General features: G+C 40.4%; 1 protein-coding gene across 1 annotated transcript in view; it reads left to right on the forward strand.

Annotated features, from left to right (window-relative positions):
- Positions 1 to 26,052, forward strand: part of CREB5 (cAMP responsive element binding protein 5) — a 214,093-nt gene that overhangs the window by 21,853 nt on the left and 166,188 nt on the right. Inside the window, exon 4 of the mRNA XM_075705954.1 lies at positions 21,437 to 21,609. Coding sequence (XP_075562069.1) covers positions 21,437 to 21,609 — 173 coding nt within the window. The remainder of the gene's footprint in view (positions 1 to 21,436; positions 21,610 to 26,052) is intronic.

Raw genomic sequence — 26,052 nt, forward strand, 5'->3', positions numbered from 1 at the left:
CTCATACATCTCTGGGGCAGTTCCATTGACTTTAATGGAATTTAAATTTTTAGCCTATTACAACTAGGCAAAGATCTGAAGGGAGAAAAGGCTTTGCTCAGAGACTAGAAAAAAACCTGAGGTCATGAAGTGATGTGAAGTATCTGGGTACTTGTTGATATCCTGATAATATGTAAAAATAGGGCCTTTTAAAAATCATACTGAGGAGCAAAAAAAAAAAAAAAAAGTACATTTTAACTGTTTCCTTATTCTAGTTTCTGTCTCACATGCTTCTCTACAGAAGTTGCCAAGTCCACTCTTACCAAATAAATATCAGCTTGCTTTCTTCCCTGAAATGTGAATAAACTGTGTGTGGCTTGGTCTGGTCCCTGGGAAGGGAACAGACGTCGGTTTGCCATGCGAATGTACGTGTCAAAGTGCAGCTCTGCCAGCCAGTCTGGGGCTGGGTGGGGAGAGACACAGGGAGAATGAACTCGGTGTTACAAACCGTCTCTTTTGAATTTCTACAACCTATTAGTCACAGCAAGCTGCCCTTATTGATTTTGGTAAGAGAGGTCACTTTTAATCCTCTAAAGTGGAGAGAGCTGCATGCACTCTCCATAGCATGACATTAAAATTGACACAGCTCTGCATCAGTTCTATGAAAATGCCCTAAACCTAGATGGATTATTGCCTTGCCTTTCAATGGATACAAGCTGCTAACCAGAGCATGCTAACCTAGATTAGGTGTAAAAGCTTCAAAATAATTGATAAGGAAAGCACAGCCCCAAAAAGCTAGAAAATATGTGAGCATGCTAAAAAAGCTGCCCCAGCAGAAATAGGCCATTAGTCTTAAGAAACTTTATTTTCTCCTTTTTTAAAAATTAAAAAATCAGCACAGAGGAGTTGAGATTATCATATAAAAGAACAAACAAAAGCTGACCTTACTCTGTGATGATGTGGAAAGCTTTATTCTGGCTGATGGCCCTTGCTAGTTTTGTTTATGTTCTTTAGAGAACTACATCTTTGAATACAATTAGAATAGTCCAACTCGAATCTTAAGTGTGCCTCAAAATAAACAGCAGAGGTGAACTCTCAGCAGTTCTCTTTTCATCTTTGTTATCCCTGCCCCGACCCGTTTTTCCTGCCTAATGATCATTTGTGGCATACTATTATTAAGAGAAATCTTCTTGATGGAAAAATGTGCTTAATGGGGATAGGAAAATTGTTGTCAGCCTGGGGAAGTATTTTTTTCTTTCTTTCTTTGGAATTCCAGAAAATGCCTACTGCCTCTTTTGATTTTATGCCAGATTTTTATTTGCAAATTTGTTTTCAGAAAGTGTCACTGATTTTTTTTTTTTAGTTTTTTTTTTTCTGTGAGTGTCAGTAAAAATGTACAATGTAATGTTTAGAGAAATTTGTTGGCTTGTCATGTAAGCCTTGTGTTCTCCCTTTTTCATTAGTTGTAGCTTGCTCCAGTATATCTTATTAAAAGTTAGAAATTCCCTTTCTAAATAAAGACATCTGCAAAAGGAACCGCAGTAAAAAAACCTGTTACGACACAATGTTAAACTCTTAGGTGTGTAGCCTGTAAGTGTAATGTGTGTGATGATGGAGGTGCTTGACTTCCATGCCGTAGCACCTTTCAATAAGCTAAGAGTACTCTACTGTTGTTAACTGAGTAGGTCTCACCTCCTCAACAGAGATTAAAGTATGTGTGTGTCTGTGGGCAGCATGGCTTCCCCTCCCACATTAAGAGAGATTTGCTCTTCCTCCTCTTCCTCCCTCACCTGAGGTGGGGATGGTATTTTCTCCATGTTTGTGGAGTTACCAAGACACAGGGAAATTCAAAGTAGGCACAGAAAGGGAGCTGGCTTTTGGCTTCACCACTCTCTGTAAGAAAAGGTGCAGTAGTGGCGCCTGGAAGAAAAGGTAAAAGCTGCCCCAGCTGCGGGTTGCGTGTGCCTCTATCTGGCAGTTTATTTTTGCCCCAGTACTACTTTTTCTTTCCCTATCAAGGGAGAAAGAAAGATAAGGTATGTTGCCAGTCCTTCCGTCTTAGTGTTGGAAGAGTCGTCCCTGATGTCCGAACACAGTATGGGATAGAGGAGAGAGAAAGGAGATGATGTAAGTAAAAAAGTATGGGCCGACGAAGGGAAGAAAGGAATGAATGGAAGAAAAGTACCTTTCACTTTTACTTATATAAAGGACTTATTCCTATCCCAGGTCAGACTTGGTGGGGAAAATGGAAAGGTCAGACTTGGTGGGGAAAATGGAAAGGAACGCTTACATGGAAGAAGAGAAAAAGCAATGTTAATCAGACATGGAGACAGCTGAGGGGTACCATGGGGCTGTACAAGGGAAGGAGAAAGATGAAGGAAAGAAAGAAAGAACACCACTCATATGAGGCAGACTTAAAAAGGCAGTTCTTTGTATTCTGAGAATTGGGGTATTAAAATATTCCCGTGATGCACTTGCTAGCAGAACTGGATGAGCAGAGATAGAGGAGTGTGAAAAGTATAATTTCCTTTTCTCTACACCCCACCCACCCCCCTCCTGGGAAAAAAGAAAAAAGGAAAAAAAAATACCAAATGGGGGTGGGTGGGAAGAAAAAAGAAAAAAAAAAAAAGAAAAGAAAGACACCTTGCTTCAAGGAAACTGAGTTAGTGAGTTAGTTTCTCTGCGTAATGTTGAATTGAGATGTCAAGGGATGTGGCTGTACCAGAGAAGAGGAGAGATGGAGATGCTCAGTTGATGCTGGGTTTTAGAATAGTTTTTCCCTGAAAAACAGGAAGGGGGAGTCAGCCTCGACGCTGTTGTTTCTGCTTTCAGTGGTCTTTATAAAATATTCTTTCTCTCATCACACTCCTGTCTTATCTCTGAGATCTCTGTGTATGTTCCTTGGGATGAATAGATCTATGTAAGGCCTATTTCTCTAATGACAAGTAGCTACCACAGTTCTCTCCCATTTATGCTATTTTTTTTTTTCCCCAACACAGTAAACTCATGTGAGTGTAAATGCCAACGTATATGTTTCAGGAAAACCAGAAAACCTATTAATTGTATTACACCTCTACACATAAGTTCTTATTTTGTGCATTATTGTTTGGCTGGAATCTTTTTCAGGTATGGTTCTCTTATCCCAATTTCTTTTCTTTGCTTCATCCATCTCAGCCAGTTAAATGTGTATATAACTGGTTTTTCTGAAATGGGGCCAAAGTCCGTGTACTTCAATAGCTCTTAAACATGTGGTTAACTTCAAGCATGTGTGTAGGGGTTTGCTGAATAGAGATAGTTTGCTGAATCAGGACTTCCCAACACTAAGATTTTAAATTGCAAACAATCCTCTATTTTAATGTCTTTTAACTACTGCCTCCCATGGACTATAGGTAACTGTTGTTACTTGAGTCCTGCAGGTAAAGGAAGTTGTATTTGGTTGAACAGCTATTTAAGGGTAAAAACAATCTTTCTGATACCCTGCTGTGACAACTATTTTTTTACTTCCTCCTAATAAATAACTCAATTATGTTACATGAAAGGGAATAATGATGGGAATTTCATGTTATGATTAAAAACTTATTTTTCTGGAGGAATAAAAAAGATCTGCTACTTTAAAAAAAAAAGTTAATTTGTTACAGCTTTTTAATTTTTTTTCCCTGAGATTTCTGTACTTTCTAACAAAAAGTGGTACTAAGATGGTAGTATATGTGTGCCATTATTGATTAAATAAACCTGAGGCACCTCTCCAGTCTTCTGGATACATAAATTTGTGTGACTTCTTGAGAAAGTATTTTTAAAGAACAATAAAAGTGGAAGGAAAAAAAAAAACCCAGACCGTCCCCCTCCAACCAACCAAGCCCTGCCTGCTCCCCAAAAAAAGAAAGAAAAAAAAAATCCAGTTGCCTTTCTCATTCACTTGCATCCTTCTGTGTGCAGGGATAAATGGGATAGGACTGCCTGCCTCGTGTTGTTTTGGTTCACAGGTCGGGTGGGGTGGAAAGTAGGTTCCACAGAGCAAATGCATCTGTTGGAAGGTGCAGGCAAAGGGGAAATCGGCAGTGAGGGGAATGTGCCTTTCAAAATACTACGTAATGTGCTATTAGTGATGGAGTGCTCAAATTGCTTTCTTGATGACAGTTGGGGAAGGAAAAAAAAAAGAAATGTGAGTATTGTAGTTGATACACTTAATACAGTGTTTTAAAACAAAGCGCTCTTCCCTTGTTTTTATGTAAGGTGGTAAGACTTTTAAAACTATAATTGGGCTTTCCCCTTCTTTTCTTACTACTTTTGAATATTCGTTTCCTCACGTTCCATCTTCAAACCAGCTAATCTCTATCCCCTTCTTCTTGAATTGCATTATCCTGACAACACAGCAGTGAAAAGAGCCGAGGCTACAGGACTTCTAACAATGCCGGAGGGCCCCAGGAATAGGAATGCCCTGAAAAAAATGTGCTCCCATCCAGCTGCCCTTCATATTGTTGTCTCCCTATCCAATTTACTAGAGAATTTCCCACTGGCTCTTGGCTCATTCCCAAATGAGAATGTAATCTTTTAAAGATTACACTGCATAATGGAAGGACAAGGAGCTCTTTATTAACTGGGATGGGGAGTCACTTGCTATTAGGCAAGGGAGAGGGATGGGCTGTAGTAGTGTTTTGTGAGCTCTCCTTTCTGCCCCTTCTTGTCTCCTCAGCGATAGGATGGCAGGTCGCGAGTGGGAAACCACTGCAGCTGCACTGTAGCAAAAGAAATAATTGAATGTAGGTTATGATTATGGCAATTACTTTTATAACATGAGGGATTATACCATAACTATTATATTGCCAACAAGATTAAATTACTAACCTAATACCACAGCATGTTTTCCAAGAAAATAAAAAAATCTCTGCTTGTTCCAGAGTTGATGCATTCAAAGACTATTAATACAGTGTGAAAGAGCTGAGGAGCTAAGGAACCTAATGTGCTATCTGTACAGATATTGTCTCGATCGGATCCCTGTCACTTTGACTTCCATGAGCTGTGCCAGCTAGACACCTTCACATCTTTTGGGATGTAAAACAATGTGGTACTCCGGTAATTTTAAATGCTCCTTCCCTCTCCTGTCAAGCAGATAAGCTTCTGCCAGTAATAGTTAGTAAAGAGATAATCAGAAGTTATTCTTGCAATGGAGAAATTTCAAAAACTTCACAAAGGGACCAGGGCTCATGTAAACCCACTGAGCTGACTGGGAAGCTTAAGCTTCAAAATACTTTCATACTGCGCTCTCCTTTTACTACATCTTTCGAAAGTGTTGCTTAATACGGCTGATATATGTATGCAAAACAAGGTAATCTTAGGTCAATTCTAGTATGAGGTCAGTTTTGCTGAAGTTGTTGGGAGTCTGCAGTGTGATTTCCCCCTCACCACCCCCGCATGCCTAGCAAGGTCATAGATGAGACTTTGTCATATAGATAGTACAGATATAGCCTTGTATAGACTGTTCATGATAGGAGTGTAAGCTAAGTTAATTATGCAGGAAGAGCAGTTTCCTTTTGTTCATCAGCTGGAAAATGAGTAGAAAATTAAATTTTGGAGACTTCGGAAATATATCACATTTTGACCATTGCCAACAAATTAACTGGCTTCATGGAAGAGCCAATGTTCTGATTCTGAAGAGAAATGTATGTGAACAATATAATCCTATAAATATTTTTATTATTTTTTATATGGTATGTACCGAATGATATCTTAAGCAGTTGATTTAATTTTTGTTGTGTGTACATTTAAGTCTTCTCACACTGTTGCACCTTATGAAAATACCTGTTATCACACAAAGCTATTTGATGCGTTCAGTAAAACTGGACATGCATTTGTCACTCGAGCTTTTCTTCCCCTGTTTCTTTTCTAGTGAAGAACTGGAGTTATGGGTAACAAGTTGAAATCAGACGGGAACACTTTACTGTTGTTTTTGGCAGAATACAAAACCTCTGAATGGCAGGCTATACCTTATTTTATTCTTTTTTCTTTCCCCCCTCCTTTCTTCTTTCTGAGTCTTTAGTGTACAGAAAAGGAAGCGAATCTGATTTCTTGGTGCTTTTATGCTGAATCTTTGTGTCTTATAGGTTGCAGATCTGACCAGTGCCACATATGAACTGTTTGCCTCCATGACATGGACTCTTTGCTTTTTGACTTTGCTCTTTGAGCTTGAAAGAGTCACCTTAGGCAAAAAGTGCTCTCAGTTACCTTCTGGGATTGAGAGCACTGGGCACTGTTAAGAAGTCAGTTTCATAATTTCCCTTGTGATGTTTAACCAGGCTAACAAGGTTATTCCTCTATCTGCTAACTGCAAACTGTCGTCTTGTCAGGTGAGGGAATCTTTCCATCCCTTGGCTTATATCACTTTCAGACACAGTCCCTACGTTCTCAGTGAAACATCCTGTATTAACCTCCTCCGAGGGCTTTGTAGGATTGTCCCTGGTGCATTAGATCCTCACTGGTAGGAAGAGCTGCGCAAGGAATCAACTTGTTTTCTTATGTCCTCCTATGCCAGGGCGTCTTATAAGTCTTTGGTTGCTGCTTGCTTTTAGAAAGAAGGTCAGTATGGGTTTATGGCACATCTGCTGGTAGGTTGCAAAATACGACATATGTGCCCGCCAGGCAAGTGTTACCTTTCACAGACCGCACGGAGGGAATCATAACCCATGGAAAGGGGTTGACCAAATGCCCGAGGGCCATACCTCGAGCTGTCACAGGTGTTTCACCAGTTCTTGCTGTGCATTGGCTTTGTTGACCTCTGTGCATCATGTGCTTAAGCATCTTCTTAAAAGTCAGGCTAAGGCTCAGGGCGTTATCTGCAGGCAGTAGTGCAACGTGATCTGCTGGAAATTGTTAAGGCAGTGATACAGATTTGTGTGCAGTTCTGTACGTGCCCTCTCACTGTTAATAGATAGTAAAACACTAATGTTTGTGTGATGGGGTGGTTTTTTTTTGTGGTTGTTGTTGTGACCCTGTGTTTAACTGCCATAAAGACACAGGTGTAAAATTTTTGAAGTTAAATAAGAAATACTGTAATACCACCTAGAGATACTGGTATGTTCAGAAGCTCTTGCAGTGAAGTCTGGGAGGTTTTCTTGATGATGTTGATCCTAGAGCATAAACTGGATTGAATATAATTTCTGTCTTTCTGTCTTTCTGTCTTTCTGTCTTTCTGTCTTTCTGTCTTTCTGTCTTTCTGTCTTTCTGTCTTCTCTACAAACATTCCAGTGGAATTATTTTTAAAGCCAAGGGGAAATTTCTGTAAGACCTTCTCATAAGCCACGTTTTTGGGTTTTTCTTGTTTTCCTGCTGAACTGTAACTTCCCCTAACTGTCTTTTTAACACTTTGAAAACTTCCTGCATTTTTATGTCAGTTTTTATGTCAGTTATGTTGAAATCAGTTTCAAAACCACAGCCGGAACTTTTATTTACCAAAATATTTATCTTTCAGTTTAGCCTGACCCCAGACCGAACACATCTCAGTTAAGAAGCCCAATAAGTTAGCTTCCTTTTATCTCCTCTGATATGCGACTGGCCATGTGAATACTCTCAGCTTGCCCCAAATATTATGGAGGGAGGGAGAAAAGCATGTAAAGGTCATTACTGTGGGTTTACTTGATGGACAGTAGTTTGTTATAAACTGCTGTGACTCAATTGTTTTTGATACTCTGTTTATCATTTCTCAACTGAAAGATGTTAGGGAAGCTTCTGAGCTTCCCAGCAGTGAGAAGAGCCACATCTCATGGGGTTTGTTTTTTTTTTCATGATAGAATACGGACTGTAAACTGTTTGCATGAAGCATGCTATTTGCTACATGTCTGTAGAAGACCAATGTTTTGATCCTGTCTTTAAGTAATACTGTAGTGCGCATAACTCCTAAATTATGAGCCTTATTTTTACATTGAATCTTTTCATGGATGGTTTTTTTGTTGCTTTAAAACAATAGCTATTTTTCTAATACATGAGTATAACATCGAAACCGTATTGCAGTTCCTTTCGATGATTTTGTTGCTTGATATAGTGACATGGCCTAGCGTCTAGCAAGCGAATACATTCCTGTGGTGTTTTCAAAAGCATATGAGAAACCATATGTTTTCATGGGAAAACAGCTGTTACCCAAGCATATGCTTTCGTAGATAGAGTGACAGTTATTAAAAGGGCAAGGTAGGACGACGGCTTGTCTTTTAAGTTGAATAAAGCTGGCAATAACTACCGCTTTGAATGTGCAGTGGCGCTGCGTGTAGATATTGCCATGTAGAGTTGTAACTGGAAGGAGAGGGAGAGATTAACGTCCATAGTCTGCAGCTTGGAAGAGACAATATAAATCTCTGTCCTGCTTTGAGCTGTGAATGCCTCTGTAGGAGTTATAGTAACAGACAAATTAGCATAATGTAATTGGCTGGCAAGGTCAGCCCCTCTCCAGGAGCATTAGCAATGTTTACTGTAAGAAGAGACAGACCAAGTATTGTAGGGAGTACGTTGCCTGTCCTTTTTGAAGGAAGAATAATCATTTTGGACTCCCTACATCACAGACTCTTTACCATATCTTATTAAAATTCAGACTATCATATTTCTGCCTTAAAGCAAATCATCTAAAAGAACAACAAAGAATATTCTCTACTGTCACACAAATCTTTATTCATTTTTCTTGCTTTGAACCTCATTGAGTTTACATCTTTCCCCCCCCCCCCCCCCCCCTTCCTTTCTCTGTTGAATAGCTTTTCTCTGAATGCTTAACTTACAAACTCATCCCTGCCAATACCTGATAAATCTTGTTGGGAGGATTAAAATTTCTGGTCTTACTACATGGGGACACAATTAGTAAATCCAGACAAACTTATCAGCTTTCTGGTTTGGATCTTTTGAAAGTGTGAAACTGTGGGCAAAATTCTGGGCCAGCTCTACCAATCCAGACTCACTGGTTTCAGCTTTTCAAACTCTTTCACAACTGTCAGAAATGTGAGATGGTGCCCCATGTTTTGAAGGAGTCAAAAAACAGCACTGGCTTTTTTGCCTTTGATCTCAAATCTGACAATTTGTGCCAAGTATATGAAAGGAGTTCAAGCATTCTGTTATGAGATGTTTGGGAAGTGGCTTTCAGAATGTCACACGGGGGTTGCATTGCCTTTTCCTAAAGAGTAATCACTAGGAATCCTGGAGGTTATGCTATTTAGCAGTTATCTTCAGCTTAAGTCTTTAAAATACTGTCTGTGACAAGGACTGCCAGTGTAATTTTCCTAGAGAACTGGCAGACAGGCTAAAACATGCACAGAATCACTTTCAGAGCACTATCTTACTGGAAAAACCTATTTCCTTGTGCTTAGGCAGTGTGATTCAATGGATTTCCAAAGCACAGTCCTTTCCATGGTCTTCTGATGATGAAGAAAAACCAGACAGCAATTCCTGGACTCCCACAGCAGCTGTAATTTGAGTCTTGTGTAGTAATAACTTCCAACCTAACTGTAAGTTAGGTGGGTTTAAAAATGAGCAGTGGTGTTACTGTGTTCAGGGGTAATATGCTCTTCTTTAATGCCGATACCCTATTAGCTGGCCGCTTTTGAGAATGAGATTGTGGTGCTACTTGTGCCAGGCTGGCATTGCTGACCCTCTCCTCTGTCACTCAACTTTCAGGTATCAAGTTGCTTTGGTTGTAAACATCCCATTGACATCCACTTTGTAGGCAAAATTGCTGTGTGGAGAAGGGCACTCAGAGAAACAGTTCTCCATGTGCAGCTAGGTTGTTCCTCAAGGATGCACTCATGCCCTCTTTTGTTCATGGCTCAGCTGAAACTCCTGCTTTCCCACTGCCTGAATTATGTTTTACCTCCTTGTATGAAGTTGTCTATCTGGCTGGGCCACACCATTGCAGGAGGACCAGTTGTTTATTACTTAGGAAAATGCGTGTTGTGGCTCCTTGGGTGGAGTGAAACCTCACCAAAGCATTTCAGAAGCATGTGGTACTCTAAAGGAACAGTACATAATTTCCTCAGGATGGCTCCACACCGCATTTAATTACTGTGACTGGAAGTGTGTACATCTGGATGATTGTCTGGTAGCATTATCAAATATAGTGCAGCTTGTTTGTTGTTCTATTTACTCCAGTCGGAAAAGAAGCTGAGCCAAATGTGTCCCACTTTTACAATTAAGAATTCACCCCCTTGACCACCACTGCTATATAACCTCAGTCAGAGTTTAGTCTGACTCTTATAAAATGGCTTGTGACTTTTAGTGCCCAGATTTGGATGTACAGCCAGGAATGCTTTAATTTTCTGCTGACAGTGAGCTCCCCTTCTCTGAAGAATAGATCCTGCAATGCTATCTGGACTTGAGCATGCAGTCATTCTTTGCTTTTACTAATTTACATGTCCTTCTCTACTCTCCCATTTCTAGTGGCCAAAGAACTGTTCTTCTGTCTTGCTATTCTTCTAATGGTATTCACAATGTAACTCTTTTCTCTATTGGTTGAAGTATCTTGTTTATGATCTCTTGTAATTTCTGTGAGGCTGGAGTTCAAATGCATGCTACTCTAAAGTCCTGTGGAGTTGTTCTCTTACCAAAGAGACCCCCATCTGCTCTGCCACTGCTGTATTATATTGCCTTCCTGGGTATACTGTGTTGTCTCTAAAAGCTGTTCACTTCTTGTCACTTCCAAGCACTCTGTAGTTGTTGAACATACTCACCGTGTTTTAGATGTAAGGCAGAAGGATGCGAAGTAATTCGCTCAAAGTCATGCAGTAAATCTGTAGCAGAGTGAGAAAAAGGCAGCTCTGCAGATCCCAGTGTACCCGGACCTGCATAACACCATTGGAGTCCAGGGAGTTATATTTCTGATCTCTTCTGCTGTCCTAGTCCTGGGAAACTGTATGTCCCAACTCCACACCAGCTTGCTTACTTGGTTTATTTCCTGTTAGCAGTAGTTCTTCTTTCACTGATCCCCAGCAAGATGTTGCTCTCAGACCAAAGTCACATGCCTTCATCAATGGACAGTCAACTCTGTCTGTTTTTTTGCAGGAGGACCACTACTGGTTTCTCTTTCTTCCGAGCACGTTTGTTCTCCTAGTCTTGTTAGTGTTTTTCCCTGCCTGTCTGCCACTGCAGAAGGTAACTGTGAAACCAAGGCAGACATGGACAAGGGCAGCATGCTTCTCCTTAGCCAGACTGCAGAAGGTCAGAAACACCTTTTGAAGATTCAGAGAACACTTTCTTGTAGTACCTGTTTGTATGTAGCCCTTGCTGTACTCACTGGAAGTGAACTTTTCTTAGCTAGAAGTGTATTTAACTTTTTTGCCTTCTATATACACAGTCTGATTGCCTTCCTAAACCCTAACATTTTAAACTCTTGTGGCTACAAAGATTATTAATTTTCTCTGAATGCTTCCAACTGATGAACCTAATTCTCTAAGTTCTTTCAGTCCAAGGTGTGGACTAAACTAGCTCTCCTCTCCCAAAACATCCACCTAAAATTGATTGAAACAATCATGGATGCTGCAAAACTGCATGCTTGCCTTTGTGATTACTTCCCAGGAGGTCTGGTGAATTAACTTGATCCCAGCTTGATGCTTCGGTCTTCCTTGTGTGATTTTCACTGATCAAAACTATTTTCCTACTAGTTCACTTGTCAACCCACTCCACTGGTTAGACCTATGATCCTTTGTATGTAGCAAATGGTCTGTCTGGGTGCTTTTTGAGACCACTGTTGGCCTTGACTCCTGGACCTTTCCCAGCATGTTGTTTTAGTCTCCATGTACTACCAGCCAGCCTGGCCCAGCATAGCTGCTGCAGTGAGTTGGGGTTAAAAGAATATTTAGGAGATGCATTTTATTACCAGGGCAGCAGCATTTCCACTTGACTTCTTAGCAGAAAAGTGAAGCCTGCTGCTTTTCTGCTTGAAACTGCCTGAATGGAAAATCACTGGCTGTTACGTTGCTACCATCCTTGCTCTCCTTTACCAACTGCTCTGTCTAAAAAATGTTCTGGTCATTGAATGCAGTCAAGCAGCCATTGCTGTAACTCATGCATGATGCCAATAACTTATGCCAGTGAAATCAATGATGAGAATTTCAAAGAAGCTTTACATAAAATATAACAAATTTAAATGCCAAAGTGCTGTCTCTGTGAATTTGCTATTAACAGATTATAAATGGCTTGCATAATGTTGAAAAGCCTAGTGCCTTCAGTTAGCAGTATCAAAGGCTTGTTTAAAGCAATTCCTGCTGCCCTCCCCCCCCAGCTTTCTGTTTCACGATGGATAAAAACAAAACTCCTTACAATAAAGAAAGGAAAGCCAGGTTTTCAACTACCCTCTGACTGGCCTCCAGATCTGGCAGCTGCTTTTGGATGTCTAATTGCTTGTCCTGCAAAAGTTGACATGCACCTACTTTGAGAAGGTTCTTTCAGTACCCACTTTGTACGTGCATTCTGTTTTACAGAAATGAAATGATAGTGCTGGAAAAAACCTCAGAGTAGAGCTTATAATACTGGTTTTTTGGTTGTTTTTTTTTTTTTCAATTATTTTACTTTAAAGTTTCCTGGTTTTCTGAATTCATAGATAAGTATTAGATGCAGAGAAACAGTGCAAAATAGTGCATAAGACACTGGACTGGGAGAAAAGAGCCCGTCCATTGAGTCATGATTTTTGGCTACACAAATCACTTACTTTCTCTCTTTCTTCCTTCCTCTTTCCTTGCTTTGTCTCTGGACTCTAAGGCTTGTGGGCAAGTGTAGTCCATCAATGTGTCTATACAGATTTTAGCACAATAAGGCCTTGATTTCAACTGAGGCCTCTAGGAATTACACCTAGTAAGTATACTGGCAAATCACTTCTCTTCCTTTTCACGTTTCTTACTAGCCCTTCTCCATTTGAAATTCATGGCAAGCTCCCTTGTTTACAGGAATCTAATGGGACCATAATTGGGTCCCCAAGATAACATTACAGATATAAGCCAGGTTTTCCTTAGACAAAGTTCTACGGAGAATGTATTTTCTTATAAACATGCTTTTTATAAAAAGGTTTGTTGTTTCGTGTTTATTGGTGTTCCATCTGCTCTAGAGAATACATTTGAGAAAAACTAGCTCCAGCATGGCATATAATGTTTCATTAGCAGGCATAACCTTGTTTATTTGCTTTTTAAAATTGTATTTAGAAAAGGAAATCAGTTTGCACCATTGACATGCTGCCAGGTTCCTGTTTATAAATGTCACAATAGGCAACTTGGAAGAAACAAAATAGTCAGTTTATGGCTTTTGCATGAAGTATGACAGAACTGGGTAGAGCCAGGCAGCCAGTTGTGCTCCCCCTGTTTTGCAGCCTCCCAATTAGCAGGACATAGTGTGGTGTTAGCAGTGCAAAACACGCTGAGTGACCCAAACTGGGCTATGCACACTTAATATTACTGACATTTATTTCAACAGAAGCAGCTCTTTGTGCTATGTTGCTTAAATGGCTATCTTGGGCAAGTAATTGTGTATGAAACAAGTAACCCTCCGGAAAATAGGAGATATCTGTAGGAAACTTCAAGACATAAGCATGCAATCTGATGTCATCTTTTCACATAGAGAAGCTATTTCCTTTCAAACTCTGGTGAGACCAGTCTTCCAAAATTCCCTTCTCCTTTAAAATATGTTCATTGCATTTCCTTTATATCACTTTTTTCCCTTCCCCTAGTAAATAGTTTATCATGGGTACATCTGCTACGTGCGATATATTACTTACTGTGTATGCAAAGAAGGCTTCATATGTCAAAAGCGTAGTCTGGACAGTCATGGTGAAAAGGGCATGAGGAGGGTAGTGGGGGAAGAGGGGAGGGAATCGTGGAAGACAAGGGTCATCTTTCAGTATTCATTTCTACTGGTAATTAGAGGGCACCACTGAATGTCTGTAATTAGATCATGTCACAAAAATTAAGATAAAAGACCCCAAATTCTAAATCTCCTGTATTTTGTTCATAATATCAGAGGAGTCAGAGCATTTGCTCAAACCGGCAGCCAAAGTGGAGGACAGGCAGGGAGGCTTAACGTGCTCCTGGAAGAAGTTCATGTGCATTTTCCCCAGAAGTTGACCAGAGGAGGCGATTGGGCTTCTGGTACCCAAGGGGCAGAGGCCAAGTGGAGGCACATCAAAGGCTGGCCTGCAGCACGAGCTGTGTTGTGGGGATTTTGTGCAGGGCTGCCACCCTCCAGGCAGTGGCCTTAAGAGGATTAGTGGCACTTAAATGGGCCCTTTGGACTTCGCGTTACGGTGGTGACTGCTGCAGCCTTGAGATGGCTTATGCCTGGCTTAGCACTTCATATGCCTGTCCTGTGTCTTGTGCCATGCTTCTTAGCAGCACCATGTAGTTTGCTGGAGATTAGTGGACTTAAGGTTTTATTTGCATCACTCAGTGTATCTCAGAAAGTCTGATAACATAGTAACAGTTATTGAAAGAAAACAGGATAAAAAGAAAAAAAAAAAAGACTATTTACGAAGCTTTTTTTTTCTTTTTGTGCTTCTTTAGTAGCAGCCAACATGTCTCTATTTCAGAATAATTCATCCTAACTTAAAATGAAAAGGAAGTTTCCCTGCATATTCCAGCACAGATATTTAGGATAAAATTTTGCAAAACTCCTGCCAGCCCTAGTACATGAATCTGATCTATTAATTAACAGTAATTGTCCATTAAGGCTCCAAAAGACTGAAGACATTTTAAAAAAAGGACTTTGGCTAGCTAAGTCCGTAGATACCTTTAAAATGTTATCTTTATTGACAAGAAATTCTGGTCACGGTGCTCTGAAGCAGTATTTGGGCGGCGGTTAAACTCTGGTCTGTGAACTGCTGGTGGTCGCAAAGCTGTGGTAAGTCATCTGCAGCTGGTCTGTGGAACCATCTTGCCTTAATTACACGATTTATGATAAGAGCACAGAGCGCTCTGTGAGAAATTCAGAGGGTTGACAGAGGTCTCTGATCCAAAAAATTGGAAACCAGTGGCTGAGACCGATAAGTACAGATTCAAAGCTTTATGATTTCAGTGACAGCAATGTTTCCCTTCTTCCCCCATCTGCCTATCATTACTTGTCATTTTCGAGTAAGGAGTTTAATTTTTCTTTACATTTTTACCCCTAAGGAGATCAGGTTGATAACGTTTGACTGAGTGGTGGTGCCTGGGGTTCAAGAAGTCAGATATACTCGTATTGCTCCTGGCCTTTGAGTCTCCAGCATCGTGTGGATAGCTAGCTGTGTCCAGTTCAGGAGTAGCTGTTGGACAGGACCTGGAGGCAGGGAAGAGTCCTTCTGCATCCTGGGATATATCAGGCCTGCTGTTTTTTTTTTTTTTTTTTAATGTGCCATTTTTATCAGGTAGCTGTTAAGTGAGCATTTGTCTGTCTTTGAAATGTTTTGAGGAATAGATCCTTTGGCATCAGTTCTGTATTTTTATGTGTCAGCCTCGTTCACTGACTTCATACCTCTCGCTAAGTAAGGGAGTTAAATGGATTTTAGCAGTTTGCAGGAAGATCTTCCTAGTGCTTTGTCTCTGTGCTTAATATTGCTACACAGCATTTTCCAGCAGTTCTTTTCTGTGTCCTTTTTTCTGCTCTAGTGCTTTTTCTTAATCAAGCAATACAGATGTTACGGTTTAAAAAAAGAAAAAGTATTGCATTTCAATCTCCACCAAGTTTACTCTCTCTCATCTCTTGCATAATGGAACTTCTTCCTTTTTTCTTTTTTTTTAATGTAAATCTTTGTAATAGACTTTCTTTTTCCTGTAATTCTCCAACTGCATTAGTAATCTGATTCATATTTTATCTCCGTTTTCTTCCCTAGTTTCTTCTCTCGGCTACTTTTGCTGGCCTTGGGTGGACAGCGAGCTTAGTTCTGTGCTTATGGTGGTTTAGATGTTGCACACTAGGAACAGATGAAACAGTTGTGGTGGGCTGGTGTGAGGGTGTTTTCCTTACACGTCGATCTGAATAATGAGAAAATAAATGGGTTGGTGCTGTTTCTGGGCAGATTTGGTAACTTTGGTTTTGAGATGATCTTTCTGTCAGGAGAGAATTCATAGAGGCTCAGTAATTTTGATGGAGATTGTATATGATTAAAATAATTTTGAAGCATGTCATTATTTGCCACATTTAGTCTATAAGTTTCTTTACAATGTCTTCCAAGTCTCTAAGTTGTTTTTTCTGGGGGACTGTGTGGGCAGCATGTGCAGTGGAGGAGTGTGTCACTGGTGGCTTCCACTTGTGTGTGTATTCTATGTATTGTGGAGTCATGATCTCCATGATCAGGCAAGATGCTACTGTACACTCCTTAAAAGTGCACAGGTAGCTGTCATTTAAATGTGTATCTTGGTTGCCCTGAATGCTGTGTGTCTGTAGAGCCTTCTAGAAGACTTTAGGTTAGAAATACATGTTTTCTTTCCCCATAAACTGTAAAATGCCTGCAAGTGAGACAGCTTAGAATTTCTCCTTGTTAATAATATTAAATTTTTCTTTGTTAAAAAGGAGAGGCCAGGCTATATAAATTCTAAAATATTGCTGTGTATTTTATTTCTGCTTTGTTTTTTTTTTTTTTTAAGTTGATGCTTTTTCTCTTGAGTTATTCGAAAAATATTTAAAATGGCTGTTTGGGAAAATACAGGTAAACGATTTTTTGCAGAAAATGGGAAAAAATACAAAAAGCTGCTTTTGTCTTTGTTTAGATGAATTGGATTTTTCTCATTTTTTTTCACGGCAAATATGTTCTGACTTTAGAATTTATATACTAACCTGCAAAATATATTTAGGTACAGTTGGTTATAGGTGACAGCTCTATTGATCTAAAAGCTCACTCAGAACAATCCTGAATGAATCTTCAGTTTGTATAAAAGTGGTATTTGCAATTTTCATTAAACCTCCGAGTTAAAAAAGAATAGTAGGAAAATACAAGCTGGCTTTGGTTCAGAAACCAGTTCTGATAGTTTAAAACCACAAACACATTTGGTCTGAAACTCAGAATATTACAATGGCTAGTGAAGGATGGATCCATCTTCTTCATCTTTTGCCTTCAGTAGATGGGTATGTGTGATACAGGTGGTGCTGTGTGACATGGACGGGTGTTTCTCCAGAAGAACCAGTGTTTAGTGGAAATGGTGACTGCCTGGAGTCATGGGGTGTATCTTGCCTGTGTCTGCAGAGCCGTCATTTCTCTGCTGTGCTTGCCAACAGGGTGTGTGTTCTTGTGGAGTGATGTGTAATCCTCTCCACCAGAACATGGAAGCATGACTTCAAGAAGTGTTTAGCCTTTAGAAAAAAGAAGTGTGTTGCCTATCCAAAGTTAAATGGTTGCATGTGGGAGAAAAATGCTCAAATGTTTTCTTGAAAGTCTGAAGCTAAAATGGGGGAATACGGTGTAACTGGGGAGAAGTCAAGCTGATGATGATCTATTCCCTTTCCTCTTGCAGCTAGAAAGTTTGAGAGTGAGCATGTTGATTTCAAAGCAGTTTGTGGATATGGCTTGTTGTTTTTTCTTTTATTTATTTGACTGTTAAATACTGCTGGAGAGTACAATATGAGCACATGGGTGAGGGGAGCATTTCTGTAACAGTTCTTCACTGTTACAATCCTATTTTCTGCTTCAGTAGGAATGACTGGGAACTTTGGTGAGGATGAAACTTAGTCCTAGAGGAAATAAATTTCTCTTAAGTTATTGGATCTTAATTAAGATCCATTAAATGACTCTTAAGGGTAGGGGATGTCTTTCGTGTCTCTACAGCTCCTGGCATGCAGGTGGCCTGTTCCCTGTATGAACATTTAGGTTTAGTTTAATAAAATGAATAATAATAATAAGCTCCTATGCCCTCTTCTAATGCTGAAAGACAGTTGTGAAGATCTCTGAGAAAACTCTGAGTGCGTGTCACTCTCTCTCAGAGCACAGACAGGTCTTGGGAGTGTTAAAAGCAGAGGAAGAGCTCTGTCTGCATCATGACTCCTGTCAGCTCCTTCTCTGAATTGGTGTGCTGGGAGCTCCCAGCACATAGTAGCAATTAATCTTAACCATTGGCTTAAGACCTGGAGGAGAATGAAAAGGGGAGTCAAAGTGAGATGTTCTTCATGGATCCCTGGTGGGAGAGCATGCAGACCTCCTTAAAAGTACAGCTGGAAGCAGCCTAGCCAAATAACAATTCAACTATAAAGCAGAGGTCTCGGTTTCGGCCAGCGTTGCTGAATTTGTCCTGTTTCTATAAGGGCCCAAAGTTGAATCAACAAGGAGCTCACTAATATCCTATCCAGATCCATTCAGAATCAGGTGCAGAACTCAACACAGCAAGGCCATTTTGGGAGTTCTGAAGACCGTGTGCGTCATGCATGCAATGGGCCTAGTCTTGATATGCTGGTGATATAGAGTCATTCTGCATGTCATGATGCATGTGACTAGATCAGATAGGCTTAGTGTCAGGTCTATTGTGTATTACGTTCCTGCCATGTTTCAAAACATAGGCATTGTCATTTAAGTATGAACTTGCTTGAACTTCTCTGTAAATTCACAAGCATCTCGCTGATGTAAATTATTCTGATATTGCCAAATCCTTTTCTTATGAATGTGAGAGTCATGCTGAGTTTGATATTTTGTTGGGAAATCTTAGGCTTTCTCTTGGCAGCATAGTATAAAGGTATAGTTTGTGCCCAACAACAGCACTTGCATTACTGAGAAGAATGGACATCTGGATGCATTGACAGGTTTTCATTCTGTTTTTGCTTTCCATGCATCACATATTCGGCCTGCTTTCTGAGAAGATACAGTTTATTGGAAATGGTTAAGATTTTGAAACAGCATTACAAGTTTATGCATGTAAGCTAGCAATTACAATGTCTTACGTGCAAACAAAATTTTTCATACCCATCATAACTCATACCATTTGTACCTTAGAGAGGTCTTGAATTATAGGAGAAAAAAGGAAAGAGAAGGAGAAGAAAATGGCAATACTAGGAGCACAGGAATCTGACATTAAATCTTTAAGTTCTGCCCTGACATGTTAGAACAAAATCCAGTCAAAATCTGGGCAAGTGCCTGGGTACTACTTGTCTAAAGCTCATGACGGATCTACATCCTGTCCCTTCCCAGGCCTTATGGACTCATGGCACCATCCCTGTTTCCTTTAAAGATCCTCCCATGTAGCAGATGAGTGTTCTGTAGTTCTTGGAAATCTGTGGTCTGGAGTCTGTAATCTAGAGAAAGACTTTCTGAATCCTGGACATTTTCATGCCAATGCTCTGGCTTCATGCAGACAGCCCTCTTTGGAAGAAAGGCATGCGTGTGCAGGCAGAAGATCTGTGCTGGCAATGGCAGGGGGCAGTTGTACAGCAACTGCAGAGCAAACTCATTGTGGGTGACTGATGGTTTCTTCTTTGTTGCTCCCCTATGGACCCAGAGGTACAAGTATCCTCTCTTGCAATTTAATATTTGCTCTAATAAACATACTACTGAAAGCAAACAGGCAAAACAGAAGTATTTGGAAGGATTCAGAAACTGTGGAGGCAGTGTAAAAGAGACATTAAATGAGGGTGAACTTTGAAACAAGTCAGTATCACATATTGATAGGTTTCAATTAAAACACATGCCTTTAATATAAAGGGGAAGCTTTAGGAAGTGATAGTACTAAAAGATTTAGTTGCAGATGGGTAGATTATTAGACCTGGTTTTGCAAAATCTTGTAATGATCAAAAAAAGTCAGTGTGGTTTTGAATCCTGAACTAGATTTGGAGAGAGAGATATATCTATCTATTTATTTATTTATTTTTAACAGAACAGTTTTTCATCAGAAAATACTAATCCATTGAAGAAGTGACATTTTTGTAGGAATGTGGTAGGTGAGGGAGAACTTATTTTGGAAAAGATTCCATATATCTAAGGTTATTCTCTCTTTTTGCCTGATGGTCATGGCGTACTACTGGGCTATGAAAAAATCACCGTTGAAGTCCTTGGTCTGGCTTTCTCTTGCAATCCATGCTCTTAAGTGAATACTGGCTGTTTTGCTGCTGGACCTGATTTGTACTGTGTAAATTATTTACTGGAACAGGTACTCAGAGCTGGGTCTTCCTCATACTGGGTGAATGTTCTAACCATGTATCTGTAGACGGCACCTCTGCTTCTTTATATGTTTATGAAGACTAGAACAACTCCTGTAAAAGAAACAGAGAGATCCCTGTGTCCACAGCAGCCTGGGGAATCACCTGAAATATATAAGAATTGGGAGATAGGGGGATGACAGCTATGGCCTTTAGTGTGGGTCCTCTAATTATTGTTTCCTTTTCCATGAGGAATGTAATCTAAAGGGTTTATTCTTGTTTTGGTTCAGAATGCAGTCTTTCTTTCAGGTCTGGGATTCAATATGTTGTCTGCCTCTCCTGTCTTCCACATTTGAACAGAGCTCTGAGTTTCCTTTCTCACCAGCTTTATCTATCATTATCTTGTGTTTTTTATGTGTTTCCTAGACAAATTGGCTCATAAATTGGAATTCTGAATGAAATTTTACTTTAGTTTTCAGTCCTGAGTATTGCAGTGGTCAGGAAGATGCTTTGTGTGAGTCTTGATGGCAGAGTGTGCATGTAGAGGTGTTCTCCCCCCCCCAGGCCTTTTCCTCAGCCTAGCATGAGGTGAGAATGGAAAGTTTCTTTTCCTCTTACTGCTACCAATCCACACATTGATGCCTGATAGGAAAAATTAATGCTCTCGAGGTTACCATATTTTTCATATGTATACACTGTGGGTTATCTCTGGCTTTTGAGAGTTTTGTTTGTTTTTAAACGCGGGCCAAGTCAAACCCTGCGGTTTAGCAGCAGTGTGTATTGTGTGTGTAGGGATAATAGGAGAGAAGTTTTATTCCAGGGTTCCTTCCTCAGTAGTATCCTGGTCTCTCATGGCTTATTATCTGTGAACTTTTTTTTTTTTAAAAAAAAACCAAAACTTTTTAAGAGGTCCAACTTACCTGAAGCAGAGATTATATATGTGCAAATACAGTGCTATTATTCTAGGCCTCTGGGATATTATTGGTCTACAAAATATATGGAGGCTAATAGAAATGGCTGTTTCGTGGCGTACCGTGTACTGTTTGTTACTGTGGGACTATAAAACTTGATTTGCTTGTCAGTCTAAGCAGACCTAGCACACAGTAAACAACCCATGTAGTAAATCAAGGTGCCATGCAGTCACCACAGAAGTGATTTTCAAAAAAAATATATATCGTGTTCAGTTAGGAGAATATGTGCTAAATATCCCCATTATAAATCATGAGTCAGAATCACAGAAGAGTGATTAGTCAACTTGCAGGTATTTTTCCATTTATATTGCCCTGTAAAAGTAAATAGTTATTTTTCATTTCTTTATCATGTTGGTTACAACAAGATCTATTGACTTGGGATTTACCAGGAGCCAGTAACTTTTCATATTGTTGATTTCCTCCACCATCCCCAATTTCCCTTCTTTTCACAGAATATCTCCATGCATAACACAGTTGGAGGAGCAATGGCAGGACCTGGATCTCACCAGCTGACAAATACAAGGATGCCAAACCATGACACCAGCGTCGTGATTCAACAAGCCATGCCATCTCCACAGTCCAGTTCAGTCATTACGCAAGCACCTTCCACAAATCGACAGATTGGGTAAATCCATTTCCATTTTCTCATTTCTCCAGTTTTCTGGCTCCAGCAGCTGCATGTAGGACCAGATGTTGTCCTCGTGTTCTTAAGGTTCAGCATGCAGGACCAGATGTTGTCCTTGTGGTTCTTGAGGTTACAGAGCTCGCACTTGATCCTGCCAGCATGTGGCAAGGAGCCCTGCAACATGCGTTGCAGACTGTGGAGGAATGGCCAGGATACTACATCTACTCCAGACCTGGCACTTTGGTTCAAAAGGGGCAGAGTGCTGTACTTGCAGGGAAGTCCTGCTTCCTCCTTCCAGTTTTTTGTTTTTATCTGCTTACATTCAAAAATTGTTATTTCTATAACTGCTCTGGGAAGAAAGAGTATTTCTGAAGCTGATCCTTTCACTTCCTTCAATGGGAATTCTGGGTGCTCAGTGGGATTAGGCTATTTCCTAGGTACTCTGTTTAATTGAGGAATGCTAGAAGACAAACTAAAAAGACCATCAAGATAAATGGAGTTTGGCACAGCCACCTCTGTGAGCAGTTGCTCAATTTGTGATGATGGATTGATATTTATTCCCATAGATTGACAGTATGGATGCTTATTGTATGTGCTTGTATGCCAATTTTGTGCTCATGTTTGGAGAACTGTGTGTACAAAAACATATGTGTCTTGTACACTCAGTTACTTCCAGCATACATGAGGTCCTTATAAGTCACAATAACTTGCTTTTAATTATACAGAAACTGCCCAGACGGTTTGAGGGTACAGGTTTTTTTGTCACACAAGTCTGAGAATTTGGGGGGGGTTTATGCATGAAAACATGTGGATAAAAAGATAAATCAGTGGACTGAGAATGAAGCAGCAGTCTAGATTCATTATCTGTCATTTGTAATTTGGTTACATCCATTATATGATAAGTGCAAAAGCAGTCTCTGTCCCCAGCCATTGTCTAAATAATTGATGAGCAACTTGCAGTCTCTTCAGAGTAAAACCAAAAAGTGAAATCCTGGCATTGAAAACTCAAAATCCAGTTATTCTTGAATTTTCTTTCAATATTCCTGATGGCTGGGACAGGATATAGACCACAGGCTCCGTGTCTCCCAGTGCTGTGGTGGCAGGGATGGCCCGTGGCACTGACTGCTCTGTAAGGGTTACCCAGCCACGCGCAGGACACAGTTTCCATCCACTGCCCCAGTTTTGTGCTCCTGGCCAAGCTCCTTCACTTTCCTTTTTTACTACTGTTTCAGGATTTGGTTCTTAGTATAGAAATCTGATAGAATGGGTAAGGTAAACATATTTGATAGATGTGCCTTTGTATATGTTACATATTGACAACACACAGCGTTCACTGAGGTTTCACGTGCAATACCGTTCACCTCTGAATCCAAGAAAGTTGTTGTCTTATATATGTCCCATTCTGTTCAAAGACAAGGGGCTTGGAGAGAGGTGGGTAGGGAGAAACATTTTCTTTTTCAGTTTTAAAAAGAGAAATAGCTAATGCCACTATTTGGGTTAAGGATGATTAAGCTCCTGTTCAAATTGTGACTTAATAGGTCTAGTGGTAATTATGATCCTAATTACAAACAAAAAAACCCCAAACAACTTTAATACTCGGTGGTGAGGTGTTTTATATAGGATTGTACTTGGCTTCCAAACAATTGTTTCTATATAATGAGGAAAAAACTGCATGTGTTCTTGCAAGACCCTGTCAGTCAGGTTTTAGGTTTGTGTTGGTTTGGGGCCATGGTGATTAGAATCTCTAAAGTTGGAGGGGCTGAGGATAAAAAGGCCTATTTCCTAGTCAGTGGTGAGCATCTTGTTTGGGAAACTTTGTCATGACATATCTTAATTCTCCCCTGTGTCTGAATCACACAAATGTTTCCTAAGTCTGAGTCTAAAGCTGCTCTATTGGGAGGCAATTGTCAGCATTTTAGTCTCTGTGTGAGTTGGTGTGTGAATGAGACTTATGGTGTGACCTCCAGCATACTCTGTTCCCCATTCTTCCCTCTTCCTAGGAGGTTTTGTTTTTTGTTCATGGTGTGTCCTAGGAGATAATTGCTGCATTTTGGACTTCATCTACTTGCCAAAGTGTTGAGCATCCTTGTTGTTTGTCGTCTTTTCCTTCAGTCTTTTCCCTGTGGTGCCTGTTTTATTTATTCAGAGAACTTATCTTGTCATTTCCATTTATCTTCATCTTATCCTTCTAATCGTGCTAAGAATTATATCCAAGACTCATTCACAAGGAATACAGACTGGACAATGATTCCAATATTGGGCTGCTGAAGAAAAATCCAGATAGATTCAGAAGATGTTTGAGTTCTGCAAAGTTTGGTGGTTTTGTTTTGGCTTGAAAAAGTTGAGCTTTTTAACAAGCCCACATTCTGAGGTGCTCAAATCAGTGGTTCTGGGTTGGGTTCCCCCTTTTTTTTAAAACATCTGAAGCTGCCCTGAAGGGTAGATGAGTCCTTACCATGGAGAATTGTGCCAGGGAATATGCCTTTTAATGAGCAATAAAGACAGCAGAGAGCAACTGGGTAAAACTCTCATTGAGCTAGTTTTGTAAGAGCAGGATAGAGCCCTAAAGGTTATATAGAACCATCTTGTAGCAATATTCTGATTTTTATCACAACCACAAATATTTTAGTGTCAGACTATGGCCAAGCCACCTGCAAATGTTTGTGATGGCCTTACTCCAATGAAAACAGGGAACAGCAATGAAAGTCTTCATTTAGACCCTGCTCTTAGGCTGTTCTCCAGTAACAGAGAATGGGACCCACCTGTGCCCGCACACAGCTCGTTTCATGGTGAGGAGTGGGCGAGTTCAGAGCAGCTGACGTTCCCGAGGGATGTAATTTTTCCTTACTTTCGCCTCTCCCTCTCTTTTTCCTCCCTCTCCCTCCCTCTCTGCCTCTCTCTTTTCCTATCCCCTCCTCAGGCTCTGGGGGCTTGCGTATAAAATGAGATATTGACACAGGGCATGGGAAAACATGACAGAATGAGCGTTGTTGGGCAAGCCTTACTGGCACGGTGTATATACACACATTGTTTCAGGTATTAAGCTTCAGCTACTACTGAACAGGCATGCAGCCAGATTAATCAGAAAAGGGTAAGAGCATGGAGGTTAGTAACTTAAAAAATACGACAGGGTGCAGTCCCACTTTCCTCCCACCGTGTGCCTGGTTGAGAACAAACAGTAACATTATCATTTCAGCAAACTGGCAGGTTGGTATAAAGGTCCCAGATAGTATTTATGTGTTGAGGCAGTCTCTAACCTCCTTGCTGTCCCTCCTCCCTCCCCCCCCCCCCAAGCCTTTAGCATGTGGGAGGAATGCTGTAACTAGTAACTACTTGTGCTGATGAAAAATCAGTTGAGGAACACTTAGCAGTGAAGGGTGTCTTTGGCTGATTAATAGCACATCATTTGGAGATAAGATACATGGAGGAAAAGCAGTAAGGCATATGGAGGAAGGAGAGAAAAAATGATACAAGACATACATTTGTCAAAGGTATAGAAAGGCAGATAAGCTGAATCAGCTAAAAATACGGGCCTCTGAACTAGGCTGTAGACGAGCGGTGTTTGTCTTTTTTTAAAATAACTCCATTATTTCAGTGACTGAGAATTCAGCAATGTATGTGAAAATTATGGTCAGACAAATTGGTGACAACACAGTACACTGGTTGCTTTATCTGGGCACGTCTTTTGCTAGGTAAGATGTCTTTTTCAGACCAGCAAAGACTGTAGGTGGCTACAGCCTAACAGCTCAGAGTTTCTGGAGAAAGTAACCTGCTGCTGATTTTTCAAGCTAGTAGCAGACAGGGCTAGTAATTTTTCCAGCTTGAAAGTCACTGGTACAGCTCTGTAGCTGAAAGGGAACACAGGAGGATTCAGGGTTGTCACAGATCCAGCAAATTGTTAACACTGTACTAAATGGAGAGGGAGATGTGAGTCCAGTTTCAGTGAACTCAGGCTCCAAAGTGGACATAGAGCACTAACCATGTGATGTAGATTATCTGTTTTCAAAGTGTTGTAGAGCATTTTAATCAAGATAAGATGGTCTTCTGGCACAGCATCAGAAGGGAAAAATTGCAACCACATTTGATGAAATGCAAGCAGGTAGGAGAAGGCAACAAGAGGGATTTGGAAGATGCCTTTGGTGCCTTTATGTACTGAAGAATCATAGCACCGGTGGGATGACAGCCTTTCAATCCCCACATGGCAGCATTCATTTTAACACCTGTGTGTTTCCTTCCTGTTCCTCTCTTTTCCCTCTCATGGTACCATATGTCTCTCTGTGTTTCCAGTTTATCATATTTTCACGGGGTTGAATGCTTTCCAAACAGAGGGTCATGGAAAAATGGAGTAGTCATGAAAACTGCATGTAATGGGACTAACACAGGTTTGGTGACACAGTGAAGAGCAGACTCCTTGTGACTGGCCTTGGAGATTTGGAAAATGAA

Source organism: Pelecanus crispus, chromosome 2, assembly GCF_030463565.1.
Source record: "Pelecanus crispus isolate bPelCri1 chromosome 2, bPelCri1.pri, whole genome shotgun sequence".
In the NCBI taxonomy this organism is placed as follows: domain Eukaryota; kingdom Metazoa; phylum Chordata; class Aves; order Pelecaniformes; family Pelecanidae; genus Pelecanus; species Pelecanus crispus.